The sequence below is a fragment of the Trichosurus vulpecula genome, chromosome 2, assembly GCF_011100635.1.
Source record: "Trichosurus vulpecula isolate mTriVul1 chromosome 2, mTriVul1.pri, whole genome shotgun sequence".
Taxonomy (NCBI): Eukaryota; Metazoa; Chordata; class Mammalia; order Diprotodontia; family Phalangeridae; genus Trichosurus; species Trichosurus vulpecula.
This window is the reverse complement of record NC_050574.1, coordinates 12,077,119-12,097,146: the sequence shown is the minus strand read 5'-3', so window position 1 is coordinate 12,097,146 and position 20,028 is coordinate 12,077,119. Positions and strand designations below refer to the sequence as shown.

The window sequence follows — 20,028 nt, the reverse complement described above, 5'->3', positions numbered from 1 at the left end:
CTGGTTGTGATGGGGAGTCACTGAAGTATTGAATGTGTGTGTGTGTGTGGTCAGCCCATGTTTCTAAAAGATCGATTTGATAGCTGAGTTGAGGATGGCCTGCACTGGAGGAGGATGTCCAGGTGTGGTGGTAGTGTCAGGAGAGGGAAGGGTGAATGTGCAAGAAATGTTATGGAGGTAAAGGAGGAAGGTCTTGGAAGCATTTGATGTGAGGGATGAGAGAGTGAGGAGTGAAAAGGTTAGTAACTTTGGAGAGAGCAGTTTGGGTTGATGAGGGCAGATAACACCTTGGATGACTGGGAGAATGGTGATGCCCTGAACACTGATGGGGACATTAGGAAAAGAGGAGATTTGGAGCAAAAGATAATGAGCTCAGTTTTCAACGTGCTGAGTTAAAGATGTCCGTGAAACATTCAGCTTGAGATGTCCAAGTTGCAGTTAGAGTTACAAGACTGGAGGTCAGCAGAGAGTTTAGGACTGGATAAGTAGATGCAAGTGTAAAAGTGGTGGAATCCATGGTATCTTTTGAGATCCCAAGTGGAATAGTATAGAAGGAGAAGAAAAGAAGGCTTCAGAGAGGCCTAGAAGAATGAGGCTTGAGAAAAGGATGTGAGATTTGTCAATTGAGAGGCAGTTAGTAGTAACTTTGGAGAGAGCAGTTTTGGTCGAATGCTGTCAGAAGGCCTAATTAGAGAGTTAAGAGAGTGAGAGGAAAGGAAATGGGACCATTTATTTTAGATAGTGTTCTCAAGAAGTTTAGCCACAAAAAGGAACAGTGATATTGGGGAGTTACCTAGCAAGAACGGATGGATCAAGTGAGGGTTCTTTGAGGATGAGGGAGAGACATGAGCATATTTTTGGCCTGTAGGGAAAGAAAGGCAGTTGACAAGGAGAGATCAAAGATAAGTGAGAAAGTGGTATTGACAAAGGGGCAATCTTCTGGAGGAGCCAGGGTGGAGAAGGATCACTGGTGTGGGTAGGGAGTTTGTTTTGGCCGGGAGAAGGGCTCTTCATATGAGACCGGACTAAAGGATGAGAGAGGCATCTGGGTGATGGTAGATGGTGGGGAGGAGAGACTAGGAAATTCTCAGCAAATGGCCTCAATTTCTTCAGTAAAATGAGAAGCAAAGTTCTTTGTTGAGAGTGTGAGGGTAGAGGTTACACTGAGGAGGATGAAGAGCTTTGAAAAAGCCACAGTACTACATGGTGATAGTGAGTTAATTAGGAGATGGAAAAGGATTGTCTTGCATCAGTGAAGCCCCACTTGAGTTAACATTATAAATTTGTAGTGAACCCAGTGAACCCAGTGATTTTTCTATAGCTGAGCTCAACAGCGCGTATGTAGGAGTAAAAGCAGTAAACACTGGGTGTAATCCAAGGCTGAGGCTTGGTTGACACAATTGATAATAAGAGACCAAGGGACTTAAAAGAATAGGATAGTGTAGAGTTTAACCCATTCACCAAGGGATCAAGATCCAGAATGAAAGAGAGTGCAGCTGACCTGGGAGAGGACTGAGGGAAGGCAGTGGGGGAAAAAAGGAAAGGGAATACACATTTATATAGCATTTACGATGTGCGAAGTGCTGTGCCAATAGCTCATTTGATTATCACAACAAATTTACAATTGAGAAAATGGAGGCCAACAGAGGTTAAGTGATTTGCCCCGGATCACACATGCTTCTTGAAGCATGATTTGAACTCAGGTCTTCCTGACTCCAGACCCAGAACTCTTATCCATTGTGCCTCCTAAGTGAGGAGTTGAGGGATAGTTGGTCAAAGATTTGGTTGAAGAATAAGTTTTGGGGTTGCAAGCATGACGGAGAAGTATAGTGACAATAGATTGTGCTCAAATAAGGGAATCTCAGAGTCTACGAACATGGATATGGTTCATTTGCATGTGATGGGAAGGTCAAAGTCATGACCATCTGTGGCTGAAGTGGTGAAATGAATACTTCCTTATGTGAGATGAGGAACTGAGAGGTAAGCATGTTTGAGGGGGAGTATATATGTTGAAATCCCCTAGTATGAGAATAGGAGTTGGGGAGGGGAGAAGGCTCCAAGCCAGCCATGGAACTGATTGAGGAAAGAAAGGAGTGGCCTGATGGTTGGTAGACAACAGCTACCAGAATTTTGACTGGATGGTTGATACAGATTGAGTGACCCTGAAAGGAGGACTGATGGTGGTAGAGGGAGAAGCTGGAAGTGCCATTGGAAGCATGGAATATTCCAGCTCCCCCACCTCCACTGGTGAGTTGGGGGGGATTGAGTGACAGTGCAGCCAGTGCTGGAAAGGGAAGCCAGGGAGTCAGGGCAGTTGGGGACAGGAGTGAGGTTTGAATCATGATGATGACGGTGGGGGTAGAGTAATGAGTTTAGGTGGATTTTCACTGTCCTTATAGGTTTAGTCTCGGTAGGGTCTTCTCAGGGCCTTTGGCAGGTCAGGGAAGATGAAAGATACTTGGATCTGAAGCAATGTTGTTCCTTCCCTTCCCCCGAGGAAGGAAACATGTAGAAGGGAAAGGAGGTATCTGGTAGTTGTAAGATAATAGTGATCTTGTACATTTTCCTTCTCAGCTCTGCCTTCTGAGGACTCTGCACTTGCCCAAGAGGGGAACACTGAGGAGGGACATGGTTCTATATTCCTGACAAGCAGAGCTCAGGTGAGTTGGAATTTTTATGTCATTTGAGTGCTAGATCAGTTCTTAGAGCTGGTAGATCTTTTCTTGTGGAACTTCTTGCCCCAGTGTCACTGCTTTTAGAAACCTGAGCTCTGGTTGCCTATCACTCAAGTGACTAACCCCACCTTCCTGGAAGATGTGCCCTATGTGGAATGATCTCCACTTGATGGGTGTCTCTTTCTTTATTATCTCCCTCCACTGTACCCAACATTCATCCATCCAGCAGCTCCTTCAGGCCTAATCAGTGATCATCCTATGGTGCAGGATACTGTGATATTTGTCAAGGTAGCATCAGAAGAGAGCCTTTGTTTCACTGAGCTCCACATCATTGGGTGAGACATCTGAAGTGGAGACTGAACCAATGCAGAGAAACACATATGAAACCTTTTTAAAAGGACGTAAGGAAATGCATGAGTAAGAGCCCAACTGAGCTACAGGCAATAAGTGCTCTTTCTGTTTAGTAGAGACAGATCAACTTAGGATAGAATGGGTAGGAAGGGTTCGTGAAGCATGAAAGATAATTAGCCAGAGTATATTAGTTGGGTGGGGGAGAAGGCTCAGATTTTAGAGTGTCAACCAGACCAGAACCGATCTTTAGCCTGTGGGTGGCTGGAGCTGAACAAAGCATGCTAAAGACAAGAAAGTCAGGAATCAAACAGAAGTTTAATTTCAAAGTGAGGAAAACAGGTTTGCAAACCAAAGGCTTCCTGGAAAGGAGGACTTATGGCTTGTGGCAGGGGTAGGGCCTTTATACATGAAAACCACAAAAAGGCAGGACCCAACACAGTCTTGAGTAAATAGTTCCCACAGTTATCATTTCTTGAGACAATACAGGCATTCTTGGGTCCTGTGGGAACAGTCCTTAAGTCATTAGAATCATTGATCTTTGTGATTGTCTCAAGTTGTAAGGGTTGTTGAGCCTTATGATCGTTCAGTGGGGTACAGAACCAGAGTTAGCAGTTAGCAGGAGTGCAGCCCCTCGTTCAGTTCACTTAGCAGTTACAAGCCCAGGAATTGTTCGGTGTCAGGAGATGTGATTGATGGCTTTCTGCTGCAGCTTGTCAGCTGTGGTTCCAGTTTTCAGGTCCCTGGAAAATAGGGAAACTCCAACAAATCTGAGTAGTTGATATAATCATTACACATATCAAAGCATTACAAAAATTTTATGATTTTGTCAGAGGGTGAGCTCATCCAGAGGGAAAGCACAAAGATTGTTGTTGTGCCAAGCTCAGGGCACAGCTTACTTGCTGGGCCTTAGCTCTGGAATTGAATGGGCTTTTTAGGTGTCTTCTGAAATCTAAAGTCCAATCTCTTTCATAAAATTTTTCATTATTTTTCTAGCTTAGGCTGCCCTCTGCCTTCTTTGAATTCCTGCTTTTGCATACTTTTCTGGATGTGCAGTCTCACTGATAGGAGTGTTCTCTGCATTGTTACAGATCACAGCCAGCCACACCTCATCCCTTACTGCTCTTGTCCATGTTCTTATAGAAATCTTCCACAGAGTGACCACCCAAAGTACACAAAGTCTTCCTCCAGATCTCTTGACGTATCGTAGATGCCAGTGGAGTATGTAGACTGTTCATTGGTTAGCCCTTTGCTCTTGGTACCTGAAAGACCCACCTCATTTTCCAGTCATAGATCTCTTTTATCATCCTTTGCGCTTGGTAATACATTGCTATCTGACTGGGCCCTCTCCATTGTTTTGTGGGTGACACAGCACTAATTCTTTGGAGACTGACCTTCTGACTCAGCCATACAGCATCACCTGAAGAAAATCCATGCTATAAAGATGCTACTTCATTTCAGGGAGAGCATTGGTTCATGAGAATCACTACACAGTTTTCCCAATGCAAGCCATCCTTACCTCTTCCTCATTCTATTTTAGGCCCTGTTCATTATCCATCTGCAATGTCTATCCAAGATGTATGTACTGATGGAACAGTTTTATATGAACTATCTTAAAATTGTATACCATGATCTGGACAATAGGCATTCTTCTTCTACTTGGATTTTCCTGCATGGATAGTTAGGCCAAACTCTTGTGAGATTATGGATCTCATTTAGGAGACTCTGTAGTGTTCACATCTCTGGTGAGATGAAGTACCTCACTATCCATCAGGAAATCTTTTTTGCATTTGGAATTGTTGCTGGATGTCCTCTATGTCAGTGGCATGCATCTTAAAGAATGTTATGTCTTTTTATTGAGTGGGTGATGCTAATAACCAGAGGGCAGAAGGATAAAGTTATCCCCTATCTTTCACAGGAGTTTTGATGTAGGCATGATCAAAGCTTGTTGGAGGAGTTCCTTTAAAATGGCATTTTGTTCTACTGAATGAAATACATTGTTGTAGTCAACCAGTAAGAAGAGAAGTACGATCTTGTATTTGCATTTTTCAGACACTCGCATGACTATAAAGATGTGGTCTTTTATAGAGTGCAGCGTAATCTGTAATTTATGGAAGCCGACTTGTTACTATCTCATATTTTTGAAAGTGGCCTTGATACATCTGGTGATTATTATCATAAATGTTTATTTTGCAGAAGACATATAGATCAGTACTTAATTTGTATATACACTCTTGATAATTTTTGTTTTTATATCACCTCCTTTTGCTGTCATCTGCCTTCCCCAGTTTCTTTCAGCAATCGTTCCCTTAAAATAGTAATTTTTTTTAAACTAAGAAAAAAAATGTTTGCAAAAGTAAACAGTCAAAAAAGATTCTGATGTTTTGTGCAGTGTTCAACATACCCATGTTCCTCTACCTCTCCAAAGTAGGTGGGAAGGTGTTTCTGACTCAGTTAACAAGAAATTCGTAAGTACTTAGTGTGTTGCCTGCACTGTGCTAAGCTCTGGTGATAGAAAATGGCAAGAAACTATGATCCTTGTCCTCAAGGAGCCCTCCTTTTAATGAGGGAGACAAATACAGGAATCACTCTGGACTTACAAGGTGTATACAATGTAAACCATTGTTGGAGCACACAGAAGCTGAAATGTCTTCATGATGCTTTGTTAGCTCATTCTCATCATAAACACTGGGATTCTGAGAGACTATCCAGAGGCCTATGAAAGGACATTTCTTTTTGCCTTTGAATGTGTGATCGATAAATCCACTTCAGCGACTCTTTATTTTCTTTTCAAAGGATTTTCCATGAGGTATCTTTCCAATTAGCTACAAACCTTTTTTGTCTTTATTTTCCTTTATATCAAAAATGACGTTCATTTTCTCCCACAGAATGTCCCATTGGTCACGACACAAGGACCTCACATTTAGAGTGCCAGCTATTAAGTTAATGTTTAAAATACTTTAACAACTGTGATTCTTAGTATTCTTTGCCTATGTTTCTGCCCCATAAAAGCAGTAGGCAGATACATAGACGGAAGATCATTTGGTATTTGGTCATGGATTTTGTTGGCCAAAGAATCCATCACAAAGTGCTGTGTGTACCAAGATTTCTTACTTGGAGAGCAGGTATTGTCTGATGCTAGGATTGTAATCAAAACCTTTCCAGTGTAATGAAACCTGCTAGAACTCATGCACCCTTTGCATTGCCCTTGAGAAACCAGAGAATCCTCCTTGACACACAAAAAGCATCAGAATAGGACTTCAGAACTGACGGCGGGTAGAAGCCCTTAAGGAAGAAATACTGGATGAGCCAAAGCTTTAGAATGGATGGATAAGAAGATTCACATCATTCACATTGTCCAGGATTAGGTCAGTCTGGTGGCTGAGATAGGTTGTAATGAAATATGAAATAGATGTTGTGTATTTGCTGTGGTCTGCCAGTCTCAGTGTCACTCAGGTAGATAATGTTTGAAGGAAAGTTGTATGAACAAATCAAAACTACGTACATCTCCTAAAATCTTGTACAAAGTGAGGCATAGAATCTGTCATGCAATGCCCATGTGGCTGGGAAGTCTTTGAAAGACCCCTCACAATGGAGCGCTGCTTGGTATATGGGCTGTAATCCTCATTTTCCTCATAGTGGCTGAGTGAGGGATGATGTCTGGTAGGTAATCAGGAACCTGTTTGTTGTTTCAGGAAGCACTGACATTCCAGGATGTAGCTGTGGACTTTACCTGGGAAGAATGGGGACAACTGGACCCTGCCCAGCAGGATCTGTACAGGGATGTGATGTTGGAGAACTATCAGAACCTGATCTCTCTAGGTAAGGGGAGCTTCCCCCACATCTCAGAATCTCCTCATTGGATTGGCTTTGCGCCATCATTTGCTAAGGCTGGGAGGTATCCAAATGCTCAGCTGAATTTTGTCTTGAGGTGGAAGGAAAGAATATTCTTTATACCTCTGGTGCCAGGAGGCAGGATGTCTATGCTCTCTGTTCCCATGACAAAAGTCTGTGTAAAACTAGAAATTAAGACTCTCATTGTGCTACCTTTGACATGGATCCTTCCCTATGTTCCGAGTATTCTTCCTCAAAATTCTGGTGCCTTAAGGTAAAAAAAATTCTCACTTAGAGAGGCAGCTTGGGACTTTGATTCAGATGTCTGGGTTCGAATCTCACCTTTCCAACTAAATAACAGTGTGCCCTGAGCAGGTCATTTGGCTTCTGAGCCTGAGTTTCTTCATCTGCAAAGTGTGTGTAATACTTGCACTACCTCTTAGGAATTTTTGCTTTGCAGATTAGAGATGTTGAAAGTCCTTTGTAAATGATAAAGCACTATATCAATATAAGATGGCATTTATTATTATCAATATTGTTGTCATCATTTCTGACCATGAATCCATATTGTGATTATTGACATACACTTCCACAGTTCAGAGTGGCTTTCCAAGGTACTTTGCACCAGCTCTTCAGCCAGGGAATTTGATGGCTTTTTGGTGCTGTGAATCTCTTTGGTAATCTGGTAAAGCCTATGGATCGCTTCTCAGAATAATATTTTAAAATGCATAAACGTTCCTGCACCTCAGGTAAAGAGCCCCTGCCTTAGACCTTCACAGCTCATGTTTTTGCCTTCACTGGAAGGGCCTACAGGCTCTGTATTTCTGTCCCATCACGTTCATCCTTCTTTCTGCATGAACAGGGCTTCCGGTTTCCAAGCCAGACATGATCTCCCACCTGGAGCAAGGCGAAGTACCATGGGCTCTGAAGAAAGAAGTTGCCAAAGGTTCCTGTCCAGGTGGGTGAGTGAGAACCGAGAAGGTGGAGGGCTGCATAAGCAGCAGCTCAGCAGGTCTGTCGCGGGTGAAGCCCCTTTGAGATGGTGAAGAAGGAGCCTTACTCACAGCAGCATGGGGATTTAGCCAAAGCCCAAGAGAGTTGTCTTTTTCACCATTCTTGGGGGTTACATTTCCCCTAGAAGATGTTTCCCTGCTGCACTCTTCTGAGCATTCAGTGAATGCATAAGGATTGGCAAATGCATGTGTAGACACTGCTTCAGGGTCAGAGGAGAATTGTTTCAAAGCATGATATCGGTTTACTGTCCTTTGATGTGTTTAAATCTGGTTGGAAAGAAAAGGCATGTATGAAAGTTAAATAGCTTTAAATGGCAAGCCCCTGACTAGGGGGAGAGAAGGAAGGTGGGGGCGGGAAGGAAGGGCGGAATGAAGAAGCGCAGCCTGACTGCATGTGTAGGGCTGATGCTTGCTTCCAAGTGGTGAGATCTAAAGTTGACTACCTAGGATTCACTCATATTTCAAGTACTTTTAAGTGGTAGGTTGAGAAATTTTTCCTTTATCTTGTAGATATGATGGGAGAGGAATTAGAGTATTCATTTCAGCAGTTGAATTCAGCAGACATGAAGTACCTTTAGTATGTAAGGCATTGTGTTAAGTGCTGGGCACATAAAAATCAAATAGTCTGTGTTCTTCAAGTGAGGAACATGGTGTAACCTGTGGACACAGACAGCCATGTCATAGTAAGACACTTTGAGGAAGGTGGGGTTTTAGTAGGGGAGTTGAGGTGGGAGTGGGAGTGGAGGTGGGGGTAGGGGGAGGTGCATTCCAAGCAAGGGGAGAGCTTGTGGCACAGCACAGGAAAAGGAAATGGTCAAGAAATAGCTTTTAGGCCACATAATCATTGAAATTTAGAATTAGAGAGGATCTCAGCAATGATCTAGGCAAACCTGTACCCTAAAAGGAATTCCTATTACAGCACATCTACCAATTGGGCATACAGCTTTTCATTGAACCTTCCAATGAGAGGGATTCAAGGGCAGTGGGTAGAATATCATTGGAATTGTTAACTATTGGGTCAGAATTGTGAAAGAGGAAAACAAAAAGCATGTCCCCCAAGGAAAGTCTGCTAGAGGCCAAGTGAGGCATCTTCTATCTGCTCAGAGATTCTACCACTTTCTGTTGTTGCCTCATAGACTTCTTAGGTGAAAAGACTTTAGTCTGCATGTGCAGTACTGCTCTGAACTTGCCATCTCCTGCTAGACACATCTTGTCCCTTGAGGAAAGGCTACTAGGGATCGAGTCGGGCATCTTCTATCTGCCCCAAAGCAACCACTTCCATCTGTACCAGCATAAGGCATCTTCAGCCACTTGATGCCAACCTGACTTCCCAGCTGGATTGTGGAGAACTTCTGTTTCAAAGAAGAGCAACCATCCCTTCCACTTCAGGCCACCCATCTTCATCTGGGTCTCTCTTTTGAGAGTAGTGGAGTGGTGCCTTCTATTCAACAATGGACATTCTCACACCTAGTCATACCCTTCACCTCTCAATGACTCTGAACTTCTGTAGATCATTATCCAGACCCCATTCTTCACCCCTTACCATCTAATTCTTCCTATCCCCCTGAACCCAAAGTTTCATGCTAACTCTACCCAGCCCTTCCACTGTGCTCTCTGGAATGACTGTTCCATAGGCAACAAATTTCCCTTCATCTTAAATCTATTCCTTTCCCACCCTTTTTGTCGACTAGCTCTTACTGAAACCTATATTTCCCCTGATGACAAATCCTTCCTGGCTACCCTTTCAAGTACTGGTTGTACCTTCACTCACTCTCCTCACCTCCTGGTCAAGGTCTTCGAGTTGGAATGTTTCTTATTTCCCATTGCTATTTTCGGGTTCTCCTTAATCATTCAGGAACCTCTCTTTCTTTGGGGTTAGTCCTGTTCATATCTACCACCAATCAAAATCATGGCAGGTATTGTCTGTGGACCTCCCAGCTCACTCCCTTCCCTCCTCAAGGAGTACTATACCTGGCTTACAGTTTTTCTCTTCTCTTAACTCCTGCTCTCCTATTATGGGATGTCAGCAAACATACTGATTCTCCCTCACATACCCTAACCACTCAGTTCCCCAGCCTACTTACCTCCTATGAGTCACTCTTCTACCCTACCTCAGCCACACACTAAGATGATTATACCCTTGAGTTTGCTATCACCCACAAATGTACCACTTCAAGTTCAAGATTCCCTTATCCAACCATTTTCTATTGGTTCTCCCTGCCCCCCTTCCCTTACATAACCCTACTATTTATCCACACCGTGATCTCTTCCCCGTTCAGTTCTCTCCCAGGTCATCTCCCCTGCACTAGCCACTCACTCCTCTTCTCCCTATCTTGACTCCTTGCTGAATCAATTCAGTGCTGCATTATCTTCCTCTCTGGACTCCCTAGACTCCTTATCATATTGCCCAGCCAGGCAGCAGCCTTGGGTCACACTCTCACCATTCACTTCTATACACATGCTGTTGAATGAAGGTAGAGAAAATTACCTGGCGGTTTTGACTGGGTCCACTACAAATTTATATTTCATAACCTCAGCTGGGTCCCTACTGCAGCTAGGCAATCCTGCTTTATCCCCTTTATCAATTCAATATTCCCCTCTCCACGGTGGCTATTCCAAACCTTTTCATTCCCTCCTTAATCCTCCCATGGCTCCTCCTCCCCCCACTCTCTTAGCTAAGAAGGCTGCCTCATATTCTACAGAAAAAAATGGAGGCCATTCGCCGTGAGCTCCCTCTTCTCCTGTCACTCAGCTGCCTTCTGCCATCATCTTTTTCTTCTCCCCTGTCTCACTTGATGAAGTGGCCTTTCTCCTTACTAAGATTAACTCCCTCTACTTGTTCAGGTGGTCCCGTCGCCTCTAAGAGTTTGCCTCGTCTGTCATCCCTACTCTTTTTTTTTTTTTAAGAGGGGGAAGGCAGGGCAATTGGGGTTAAGTGACTTGCCCAAGGTCACACAGCTAGTAAGTGTGTCAAGTGTCTGAGGCTGGATTTGAACTCAGGTCCTCCTGACTCATTGCGCCACAGAGCTGCCCCCATCCCTACTCTTTCACTGAGGTTCATTTCCTCTCTGTCTGCTGGCTTATTCCCTACTACTGACTATACACATTCCCATGGCTCCTCCATCCTGAAAAAAAACAACCCTCATTGTTCCTTCCGTCCCTGCTAACTATTGTCCTATATCTCTTCTGCCCTTGGTGATTAAACTCCTTAAAAAGACTGTCTATGATAGGTGCCTCCACTTTCTCTATCACTTTCTTTTTAACCCTTTACGGTTTGCCTTCTGACCTTATTCTACTGATGCCTCTCTCTCCAAAGTTACTAATGATCTCTTAGTTACCAAATCCAGTGGGTTTTTTTTAATCCACATTCTACTTGACCTTTCCGCAGCCTTTGACACTGCTAGTCACTCTCTCCTCTTTACAGCTGTCCTAAGTTTTTGGTTCATGACTCTCTGGGTTTTCCTCACACTCATCTGATCACTAATTCTCTTTTTCTGGAGCCTCCTCCAGATCACTCTAACGCATGTATGGGGCTCTGTCCTGGGCCCTCTTCTCTTCTTCTATATGACTTCACTTGGTGATCTCATCAACTCCCATGGATGTAACTACTATCTCTATGCTACCTTTCCTGTCTCATTCTCTGTGCTGACCTCCAGTCTTTCATCTCCAACTGCATTTCACACATCTAAACCTGGATGTCCAGTAGACATCTTCAACGCATTATGTCCAAAATAAAACTCATTATTTTTTTCCCCTAAACCTTCTCTTTGCCTCTTACCTTCCCTCTTACTATAAAGAACATTACTATCTTCCCAATCCCTCATGCTCACAACCTAAGAGTCATCCTAGATTCCTCACCCCCATATCCAAGCTACTGCAAAACCTGTCAATTTCATCTTTGAAACATCTTTTGAATATACTTCCTTCTCCTCTTACAATGCCACCTCATGACCTCACATCTTGATTATTGTAATAACCTCCTGGTGGATCTGCCTGCTGCAGGTCTCTCCTTACTGAACTCCAATTCATCCTCCATTCAGCCACTAAATTGATTTTCCTATAACACAGGTGCAATCATCACACACACCCACCCCCACCCCCACCCCCTTTACTACTTAGTAAAATCCATTTGGTCCCTATCAACTCTAGGATAAGAGACAAATTGCTCTGGCATTCACAGCCCTTGATACTGGCACCCCTCCCACCCCACCACCCCAAATAGCCTTTCCAGTCTTCTTGTATCTTACTTCCCACCACATATTATTTGATCAGTGACATTGGCCCGCTTGCTGTTCAATGAACAAGATACTCCATCTCTTGGTTCTGGATGTTTTCTCTGGCTGTCCCCTATGCCTGGAATGCTCTCCCTCCAAAATCCAAAAGCCTTTTCTAACCCCTTTTAATTCTGATGTTTTCCCTCTTTTAATTATTGCTTATTTATAGTTTGTACATATTTGTTTACTTGTTGCCTCCTCCAATTAGATTGTGAAATCCTTGAGGGCAGGGAATTTTTTTTTTTGCCTCTTTTCGTATCCCCAGCACTTAGCACAGTGCCTGGCACGTAGTAGGGGCTTATTAAATGCCTATTGGCTGACCTGATAAGGAAGATATAAAGATAATGAAACACAATCCTTGCTCTCAAGGAGTAGATAATCTAATAGGGAGGATTAAAAAATACACAAAAATCAACGCAAAATAGAGCATGAGTAAAATAGAGGTGCAGATAATGTATTATTTGAGAATTGAACACTATTGCAAGTTCTTGTGGTCATTTAGTTAGCTTCATTATTTAGATAAAAACGAATCTTCATTTTGAGTCCTTATAATTCATCTTTTCAACATGAATTAGCTGTCTGCAGTTGTGCTTTTATGTCTCATATACTAGGTACTTAAAAACAGGTATACACTCAAGCTTGGGAACCTACAGTAGAGAAAGTAGCCTAGAGTTGTAAAACAGGCAAAGCCCTCTCAGGAAAGGTAATGCATGGGGCAAGATGTGCCTAGGAGGACTGTTCCTCACCTGTTTCTCAATACAGTGAGAAGATGTTCCTTTTTTGCTAGCATCTAGGGAGTCTTATTTTTTTTCTTTCAGATTGGGTAACTAGACACGAGGCCCAGGAATCAAATTCAGAGCAAGATATATCTGGTGAAAAATCTTCCCAGGAAAGACTAACAAGGGATGGTCCTGAGGAATTGGCCAAGGATTGGGAGTACGGTGGCAGGTTTGAGACAAAACAGCAGGGGAACTTGGGGAGAAATTCAAAGCAAGTACTAATCACCCACAGAAAGACCCCGAATACAGTAAAAAAAATTACACTACAGAAAAATTCCAGTCCAGGGTCAATCTTTGTGACACAACAATCTGTGCCTACAGGAAAGAGTTTACATCAACATGGCGCACGTGAAAAGACCCTCAAAAAGCTATCTGACCTAATTAAACGTAATAGAATTGCTTCAGGGAAGGAATCTTGTAAATATAACAAATGCACTAAAAGCTTTAGTTACCAATCAGATATGATTCAGTATCCTGAAGTACCCGCTGAAGAGAAATCCTACACATGTAAGGAATTTGAGGAAGACTTTAATCAAAAAGAATACCTGACTCAACAGAAGAATCATATTGGAGAGAAGATCTATAATTATGATGAATGTAGGAACATCTTCAGCCAAATGGCATACCTTACTAACCAGGAGACACTTGATACCCTAGAGAAACCCTATAAATACAGTGACTGTGGGACAAACTTCTCTGATGGCTCATCTCTCACTAAACCTCAGAGGATTCATAAAGCAGAGAAATCCTATAAATGTGATGAGTGTGTGAAAACTTTCAGTAACAAGTCATCTCTTACTCAACATCAGAGAGTTCATAGTAGGAAAAAACCTTATATATGTAATTCATACGGAAAAACATTCCACCAGAGCACAAATCTTATTCACCATCAGAGAATTCATACAATAGACAAACCTTATAAGCGTGATGAACGTGGGCAGGCCTTTGGTCAAAATTCATCCTCCTCTGAACATGAGAAAAATATAGGAGAGAGAGGTTACAATTATAGTGAACATGGGAAATACTTCAGCCAGAGAGGACATCTTAGTAAACCAAGAATTAATACTGGAAAAAGCCCATACAAATGTAATATATGTGGAAAAGCCTTTAGCACTAGTTCATCCTTTATTCAGCATCAGGTCTCCCATGTTGGAACTAATCCTAAATGTGCTACAGGTGGAAATGCTTTTGGACAGAGCCTTATTAAGCATCAGAAACGTGTTATAGGAGAGAAGCCTTATCATTGTGATGAATGTGGGAAAACATTTAGCCAAGGTAGGTGCCTTATTCAACATCAGAGAATTCATACTGGAGAAAAACCTTATATATGTAACATATGTGAAAAGGCCTTTACCCAAAGGGGAAACCTTATTAAACATAGGAGAATTCACACTGGAGAGAAGCCCTATAAATGTAATGAATGTGGACAGGCCTTCAGCCAGAGCTCATCCCTTACTGAACATCAAAGAATTCATACTGGTGAGAAACCCTATCATTGTAATGTGTGTGGAAGAGCTTTTGGTCAGGGTAGGAGCCTTACTCAACATCAGAGAATTCATACCGGAGAGAAACCCTATAAATGTACTAAGTGTGGTAGAGCCTTTAGTCAGGGTAGAAACCTTACCAGACATTGGAGAATTCATACTGGAGAGAAACCCTTTAAGTGTAATGAATGTGGGAAAGCCTTCAATCAGAGGGAACATCTTACTAAGCATCGTAGATTTCATACGGGATAATGCTCTTATGAATGTAGTAGAGAAGTCTTCAACCCAAGTACAAATCAATACTATAAATGTATTGAATGTAGGAATGCCTTCAGCCAGAATTCATATGTTACTTGACATCAAATAATTCACCATGGTAAATGAAATTTTGTTTTTAAATTTAATGAATGTGAAAAAATTTTAGTCAATCTAGAAGCCTTTCTATCTTACTGAACATCAAATAATTCATCCTGGAAAATGAAATTTTATTTCCAAATTTAATGAATGTCAAAAAAAACCTTTAGTCAATCTGGAAGCTTCATTCAGTTTTAGAAGATATATGCTAAAGAGAAATTATATATGTAATGAATGTGGAAAAGGTAATACTATCAGGCCATCCTTTACTTCAAATCATCATTCGTGATGGTGAAAAGCATAAATGAAGTTTAATGTAAAGCCAAGTGTGCTCCAGTCCTCATAATAGACTTCAAAGGTTATTCTGTATATACACACAGTTCTCGCTTTATATAAGTGGACCATTCCAAAGATCTCTATGTAAAGTGATTTTTACGTAATGTGAATTACCCGCCCACTTCACTTACCTATATAACAATGGCATACACAAAATAATACCTTTATGCAAGTCAGAGAATGTACCAAAATGCAGACACAGTAATACCGTACCATGAAAATAAGCAGAATTATGAAATGAGAGGTAAAGTTCATGATAAGGTATGCGCAGTATTGTACTATAAAGTTAATATGGGTGGGCAGTATGTTGCTACTTCTCCACCCATTGCACTTAGCCTTCATCACTGGTCTGTGCAACTCTTTTTATGAAGTGTCGAAAGATAATCTTCATTAGGGCTTCACTCTAATAAATCAGGCAGGCCTAGGAAAAATGTGGTAGAAAGGAGTTAATTATTGCACATAAGGCACATATGGCTGCTGCACTTTGCTTGTCATGTTCTGCAACTTCTTCTGTGAGAGGGCTGTCATGTTTACCTGTGCAGCCCCCCTCCTCACGAGAGCACTGTCATATATACTTGTTAAAGGGGATGGGAAATCTAATTCAATAAAGCTATTGGATAGGACAAGGATGTCTGTGCTCTGCAGCAGACTAGCATCTATAACTATGACTTCCATGATTTAGAGTTCTCCAATTCATCTCTACCCCAAAATTCCTATCCTTAGCTTTATTAGACAGTGGCTTTCTTTTTTTCCCTCTTGTATCGGAGTGCAGATTTCTTTCAGAATTCTTTTCATAAAGTCAAATCTGCAAAATGTGAATTTATATAAAGTGAGAACCGTCTGTATTACGATATCAGACAGATTTGTCTTTCAGTGTTTGACAAGTTAAATTTAGAACTTGAGGTGTTGATAGCTTATGTACAATAGCTTTATAGAGGGCTGAGGTATGCAGGTGAGAGATATGAAACAACAGTTACCAAACTCAGTTTTCTTTAAAAAAATAACACCAGTAAAAGGGGATTTTGTATTAAAGTTAAAACATTAGCATTTAAATAATTTTATTTCTTTGCCATTTAAGCATTGAGGAATAAAAGAAAAAGAACCCCAGAAAAATTTCTTAAAAGGTGAATGTATGTGTCGAAATACAACTGTCAGAATAAAACACTTAGGCGCATGTTTATGCACATGAGCTAGTTCTCCTGAGCCCAGTCCTGTGAAGCATCCTCAGGTTTTGAGTATTTAATCACAACTAGTTTGGAGTAGCCGGTGAGCTAGAGAAATAGGAAATAAGAATTTAACTGAAGTGTGGCCATAGGCCTTGGGAAATAGAAGGCATAAATCTCACTCTGTTTGGAAGTTGGGTGAGAAATCATGGAATTATTAAACTAAGTAAGCATCTACCTTGGCCAAGTTCTATGTGAGATAAAAAATTATCTGCGACATTCCTTGTTACCTTGGAATTTATAGTCTAATGTGATGTGACACATGTTACTATAATGCAAAGTAATATACACAGGTAGAAGAGCTATCTGTAGACTCTTTGCCACAATCAGTTACTATCTCATCCATTGCCTTCTCTGGGCTAGAACGTCTTTCTACCTGCTTCATAGTCTTCCTCTTCACCCCTATACTTGTGATCATATCTGGAGACTTTAGCAATACATGCATTCATGTCCACTTGATTACCCTGGCCTCCCAGCACAGTGCTCTCTTAAATGCTCGTGATTTCTGTCTTCACTCTGTCTTAGCCAGGTACAAGGATGTATTCTACATCCAACTGTCTTCCATAACTGTGACTTCCATGATCTAGTGCTTTCAAATTCATCTCTGACCAAAAATTTCTATCCTCAGGCTTTTACTTGGCCTCACTCCTCCTAAATAAATTCTTTATTCTCATCACTACCTTCAGCCTTCCACTCCCCTATTGTCTTGAGTTTTTATTGGCTTTAAAAAAAAATCATTCAAAACTTCTTTCCCCTCACACCTGCTCTGGCTACATTCACTTCCTGCCCTCACAGTCTTTACCCATGGAAGACTGATTCAACTCTGTACTATAATAAGCTACCCTGATTCACTTGGCCTCTTGTCCTATCCTAACTATGTCTTGCCAAATCCCAGCCCTGATTTACTGTCCTTATAGGCTTCTTCTGGTCTTTCCAACCACACCAGTGTGGTTTGCTACAGATTTCTTGTCTCACCTCACCTGGACCAGTGCTGATACACTTTATTCTTCCCTGATTTGCTATCACATTTCCTGCAGTGTTGCAACCTTCCTCTTTACTCATACTGCCTTCTCGCCCATTTTTCATCAGATAACCTTGCCTTCTACTTAACTGAAAAGAAATGGCCATCCATTTTGAGCTTCCTCTTTCCTCCTACACCACACCCCCAAATTCCTTTCCATCTTTCCCAATTTTCTCCACCTTTGCTTCAATGTCTGAGAAAGAGATGGTCCTTCTTGCCAAGGCCAAAACCTCTTTGCCCTCCCATCTTCTTTGAAAGCTTGCCTTTTCATTCTGTCGTCTTTAATCTCTCCTTACCTCCTGGTTCCTTCCCAACTGCCTTTACACTTACTCAAGTTTTCCCCATCCTTCAGAAGTCCTTCAAAGTCTTCACTTGTCCCCACCATCCCCTCAAGCTGTAATGACAGCTCTATCATTCCTCTCTTTTGCAGTCTAATTCCTAGAAATGGTCATTTATGCTACTTGCCTTCATTGATCACTCCTTAGTTCCTTGTAAGCTGACATCTGACCTATTCACCTGAAGCTGCTCTCTCCAAGTTGGTAAGGAGCTCTTCCTCGCTCCATCCAGTGCCTTTTTTTAGGCCTCATTTTACCTGGCCTCTGCAGACTGGACAGCCATCCTTTCCTCCTAGACCCTCCTACAATTGTTCTTGCTCCATTCTCCTCCTGTCTGTCTGCACATCCCTTTTCATTTTCTTTGCTAGACCATCACTTCTCCTACCTACCCACTAGGCCTCTTTCTGTTCTTCAAAATGTCTCCTTGGGTAAGGCCATTGCATCTCATGGGTTCAAGGATCTCTGTGTAGATGACTGCCAGATCTGCATAGCCAGCCCTGTTCCATCTCCTAAACTCCCATCCCACACCTCCACCAGTAGTAGGTACAGTAGGTATCTCAAACTCAGTTCGGCCACAACTCGTATTTCCCCCTAAATCCATCTCTCCTCCAGACTTCTTTTCTGTTGTTGAGTACACCATAATCCTCGAGTTCCCTAAGTTCTCATCCTCAGAAGGAGACCTCTCTGTTTCCCCCTTCCCCTCATTCTACCACTTGCCAGATTCTGCTGCCCCAGAACTTCTTACATTGGATCTTTTCTCCATTCACATAGCTTCTAACTTAGTTTAGAACCTAGGCTAATAGTCTAGACAAATCCTTTTATGAAGGGGATTTGTTCTGTGAAGTTTGGATTCAGTCAGAGGACCTCACTTGAGGACCTAGAGGGCCATATGTGCCCTAGAGGCCACAGGTTCTCCACCCTGGTAGATCTTTGTGACCTCTCACCTGGACTACGGCAGTAGCTTTCAAAACCTTCCCTCTGATCCAGCCTACACAGATCTGCTAAAGTGATAGCCTGAAACATGGGCCTGACCATGTCATTCCTCTGCTCATAAATTTTGGGGGGCTTCCTATCAATTGCTAGGATAAAATGCAAAATCCTCAGCCTGGCATTTAAACCATTCTTCATTATGGCTCACACTTGCCTTTCCATTTTTATTTCACGTTATTCCCTTTCACACCCTCTTCTTTCCATTCAAATTGCCACATCTACTTGTCAGCCTGTTACCCCCATCTCTCTTTGCACAGGAATGTACTGCCACCTCACTTCTGCCTCAGAATCCCTTCGAAGCACAGCTTTGTGCTGCCTCCTACCCAAGCCCTTTCCTCCTCCTTCCTTTAATTAGTGCTCTCACTGTCATGAAATCACTTTGTATCACATCGTATTTAGGTAACTAGACGAAAGTTCTGTGCTTCCTCCCTTTCTTAAAATGTGAACTCCTTTTGGTCAGTGGCTTTTCATTTTCATTTTTGTGTTTTTGAATTTACTGCTCTCTCCTTGAAGCCTCCATTGGTGAACCTTCTATCAGGAACCGTCCTCAGACCTCTAAATGCTGCATTTTTCACCTTTCTCATGTCTTGAAGATCTGCTTAGAATGCATAATACCCCAGATGTGTTAGAGTATTGTGATCTCGGTGCTAGACCGTAAATGCAGTGTGGGCAACTTTGTGCCTCTTCCACTTCCTAACAGTGCTTTTTCTGGTGGGGAGGAGCTTTGTAAACTCTGACCAAATTGAATTGACTCTTCCAGGAACTCTGACTTTATGTCAGAAGAGAAAAATTCATCCCATGAAACAGAACCTAGTATGCAGTCTATTCCTTACCATCTTGTTGGTTGTTTTTCAGTCATGTCTGACTCTTCATGAACCCATTTGGTGTTTTCTTGGCAAAAATACTAGGCTGGCTTGTTAATTCCTTCTCCAGCTCATTTTACAGATGAGGAAACTGAGGCAGATAGGGTGAAGTGACTTGCCGGGAGTCACACAACTAGTAATTGTCTGAGGCCAGATTTGAACTCAGGAAGATGAGTCTTCCTGACTCTAGGCTTAGCACTCTATCCATTGTGCCACCCAGCTGCCCCCTTACCATCCTGCCTGGGTAAATTTGCTAGTTTACTACTACTTTAGATGGGTTATGAATTCTTTTTTTTTAAATTAAGATTTTTTATTTTTCATTTACAACACTCAGTTTTCCATATTTTCTTCCCTCCCTCCACTCCCCCCTACCCCCCAAGACGGCATGGAATCCAATATATCTTCTACATGTACCTTCCCATTAAACTTATTTACACAATAGTCAAGTTGTAAAGAAGAATTATGACCTATGGAAGGAATCATGAGAAAGAAGAAACAA

The 20,028-nt window shown here is 42.1% G+C and overlaps 1 protein-coding gene across 1 annotated transcript in view; it reads left to right on the top strand.

Moving 5' to 3' along the window:
- The window catches only part of LOC118839273 (zinc finger protein 260-like), a 23,330-nt gene extending 3,302 nt beyond the window's left edge, over nucleotides 1–20,028 (top strand). The window contains exons 5-8 of the mRNA XM_036746722.1: nucleotides 2,575–2,660; nucleotides 6,719–6,845; nucleotides 7,720–7,815; nucleotides 12,963–20,028. Coding sequence (XP_036602617.1) covers nucleotides 2,575–2,660; nucleotides 6,719–6,845; nucleotides 7,720–7,815; nucleotides 12,963–14,659 — 2,006 coding nt within the window. The 3' untranslated portion in view covers nucleotides 14,660–20,028. The remainder of the gene's footprint in view (nucleotides 1–2,574; nucleotides 2,661–6,718; nucleotides 6,846–7,719; nucleotides 7,816–12,962) is intronic.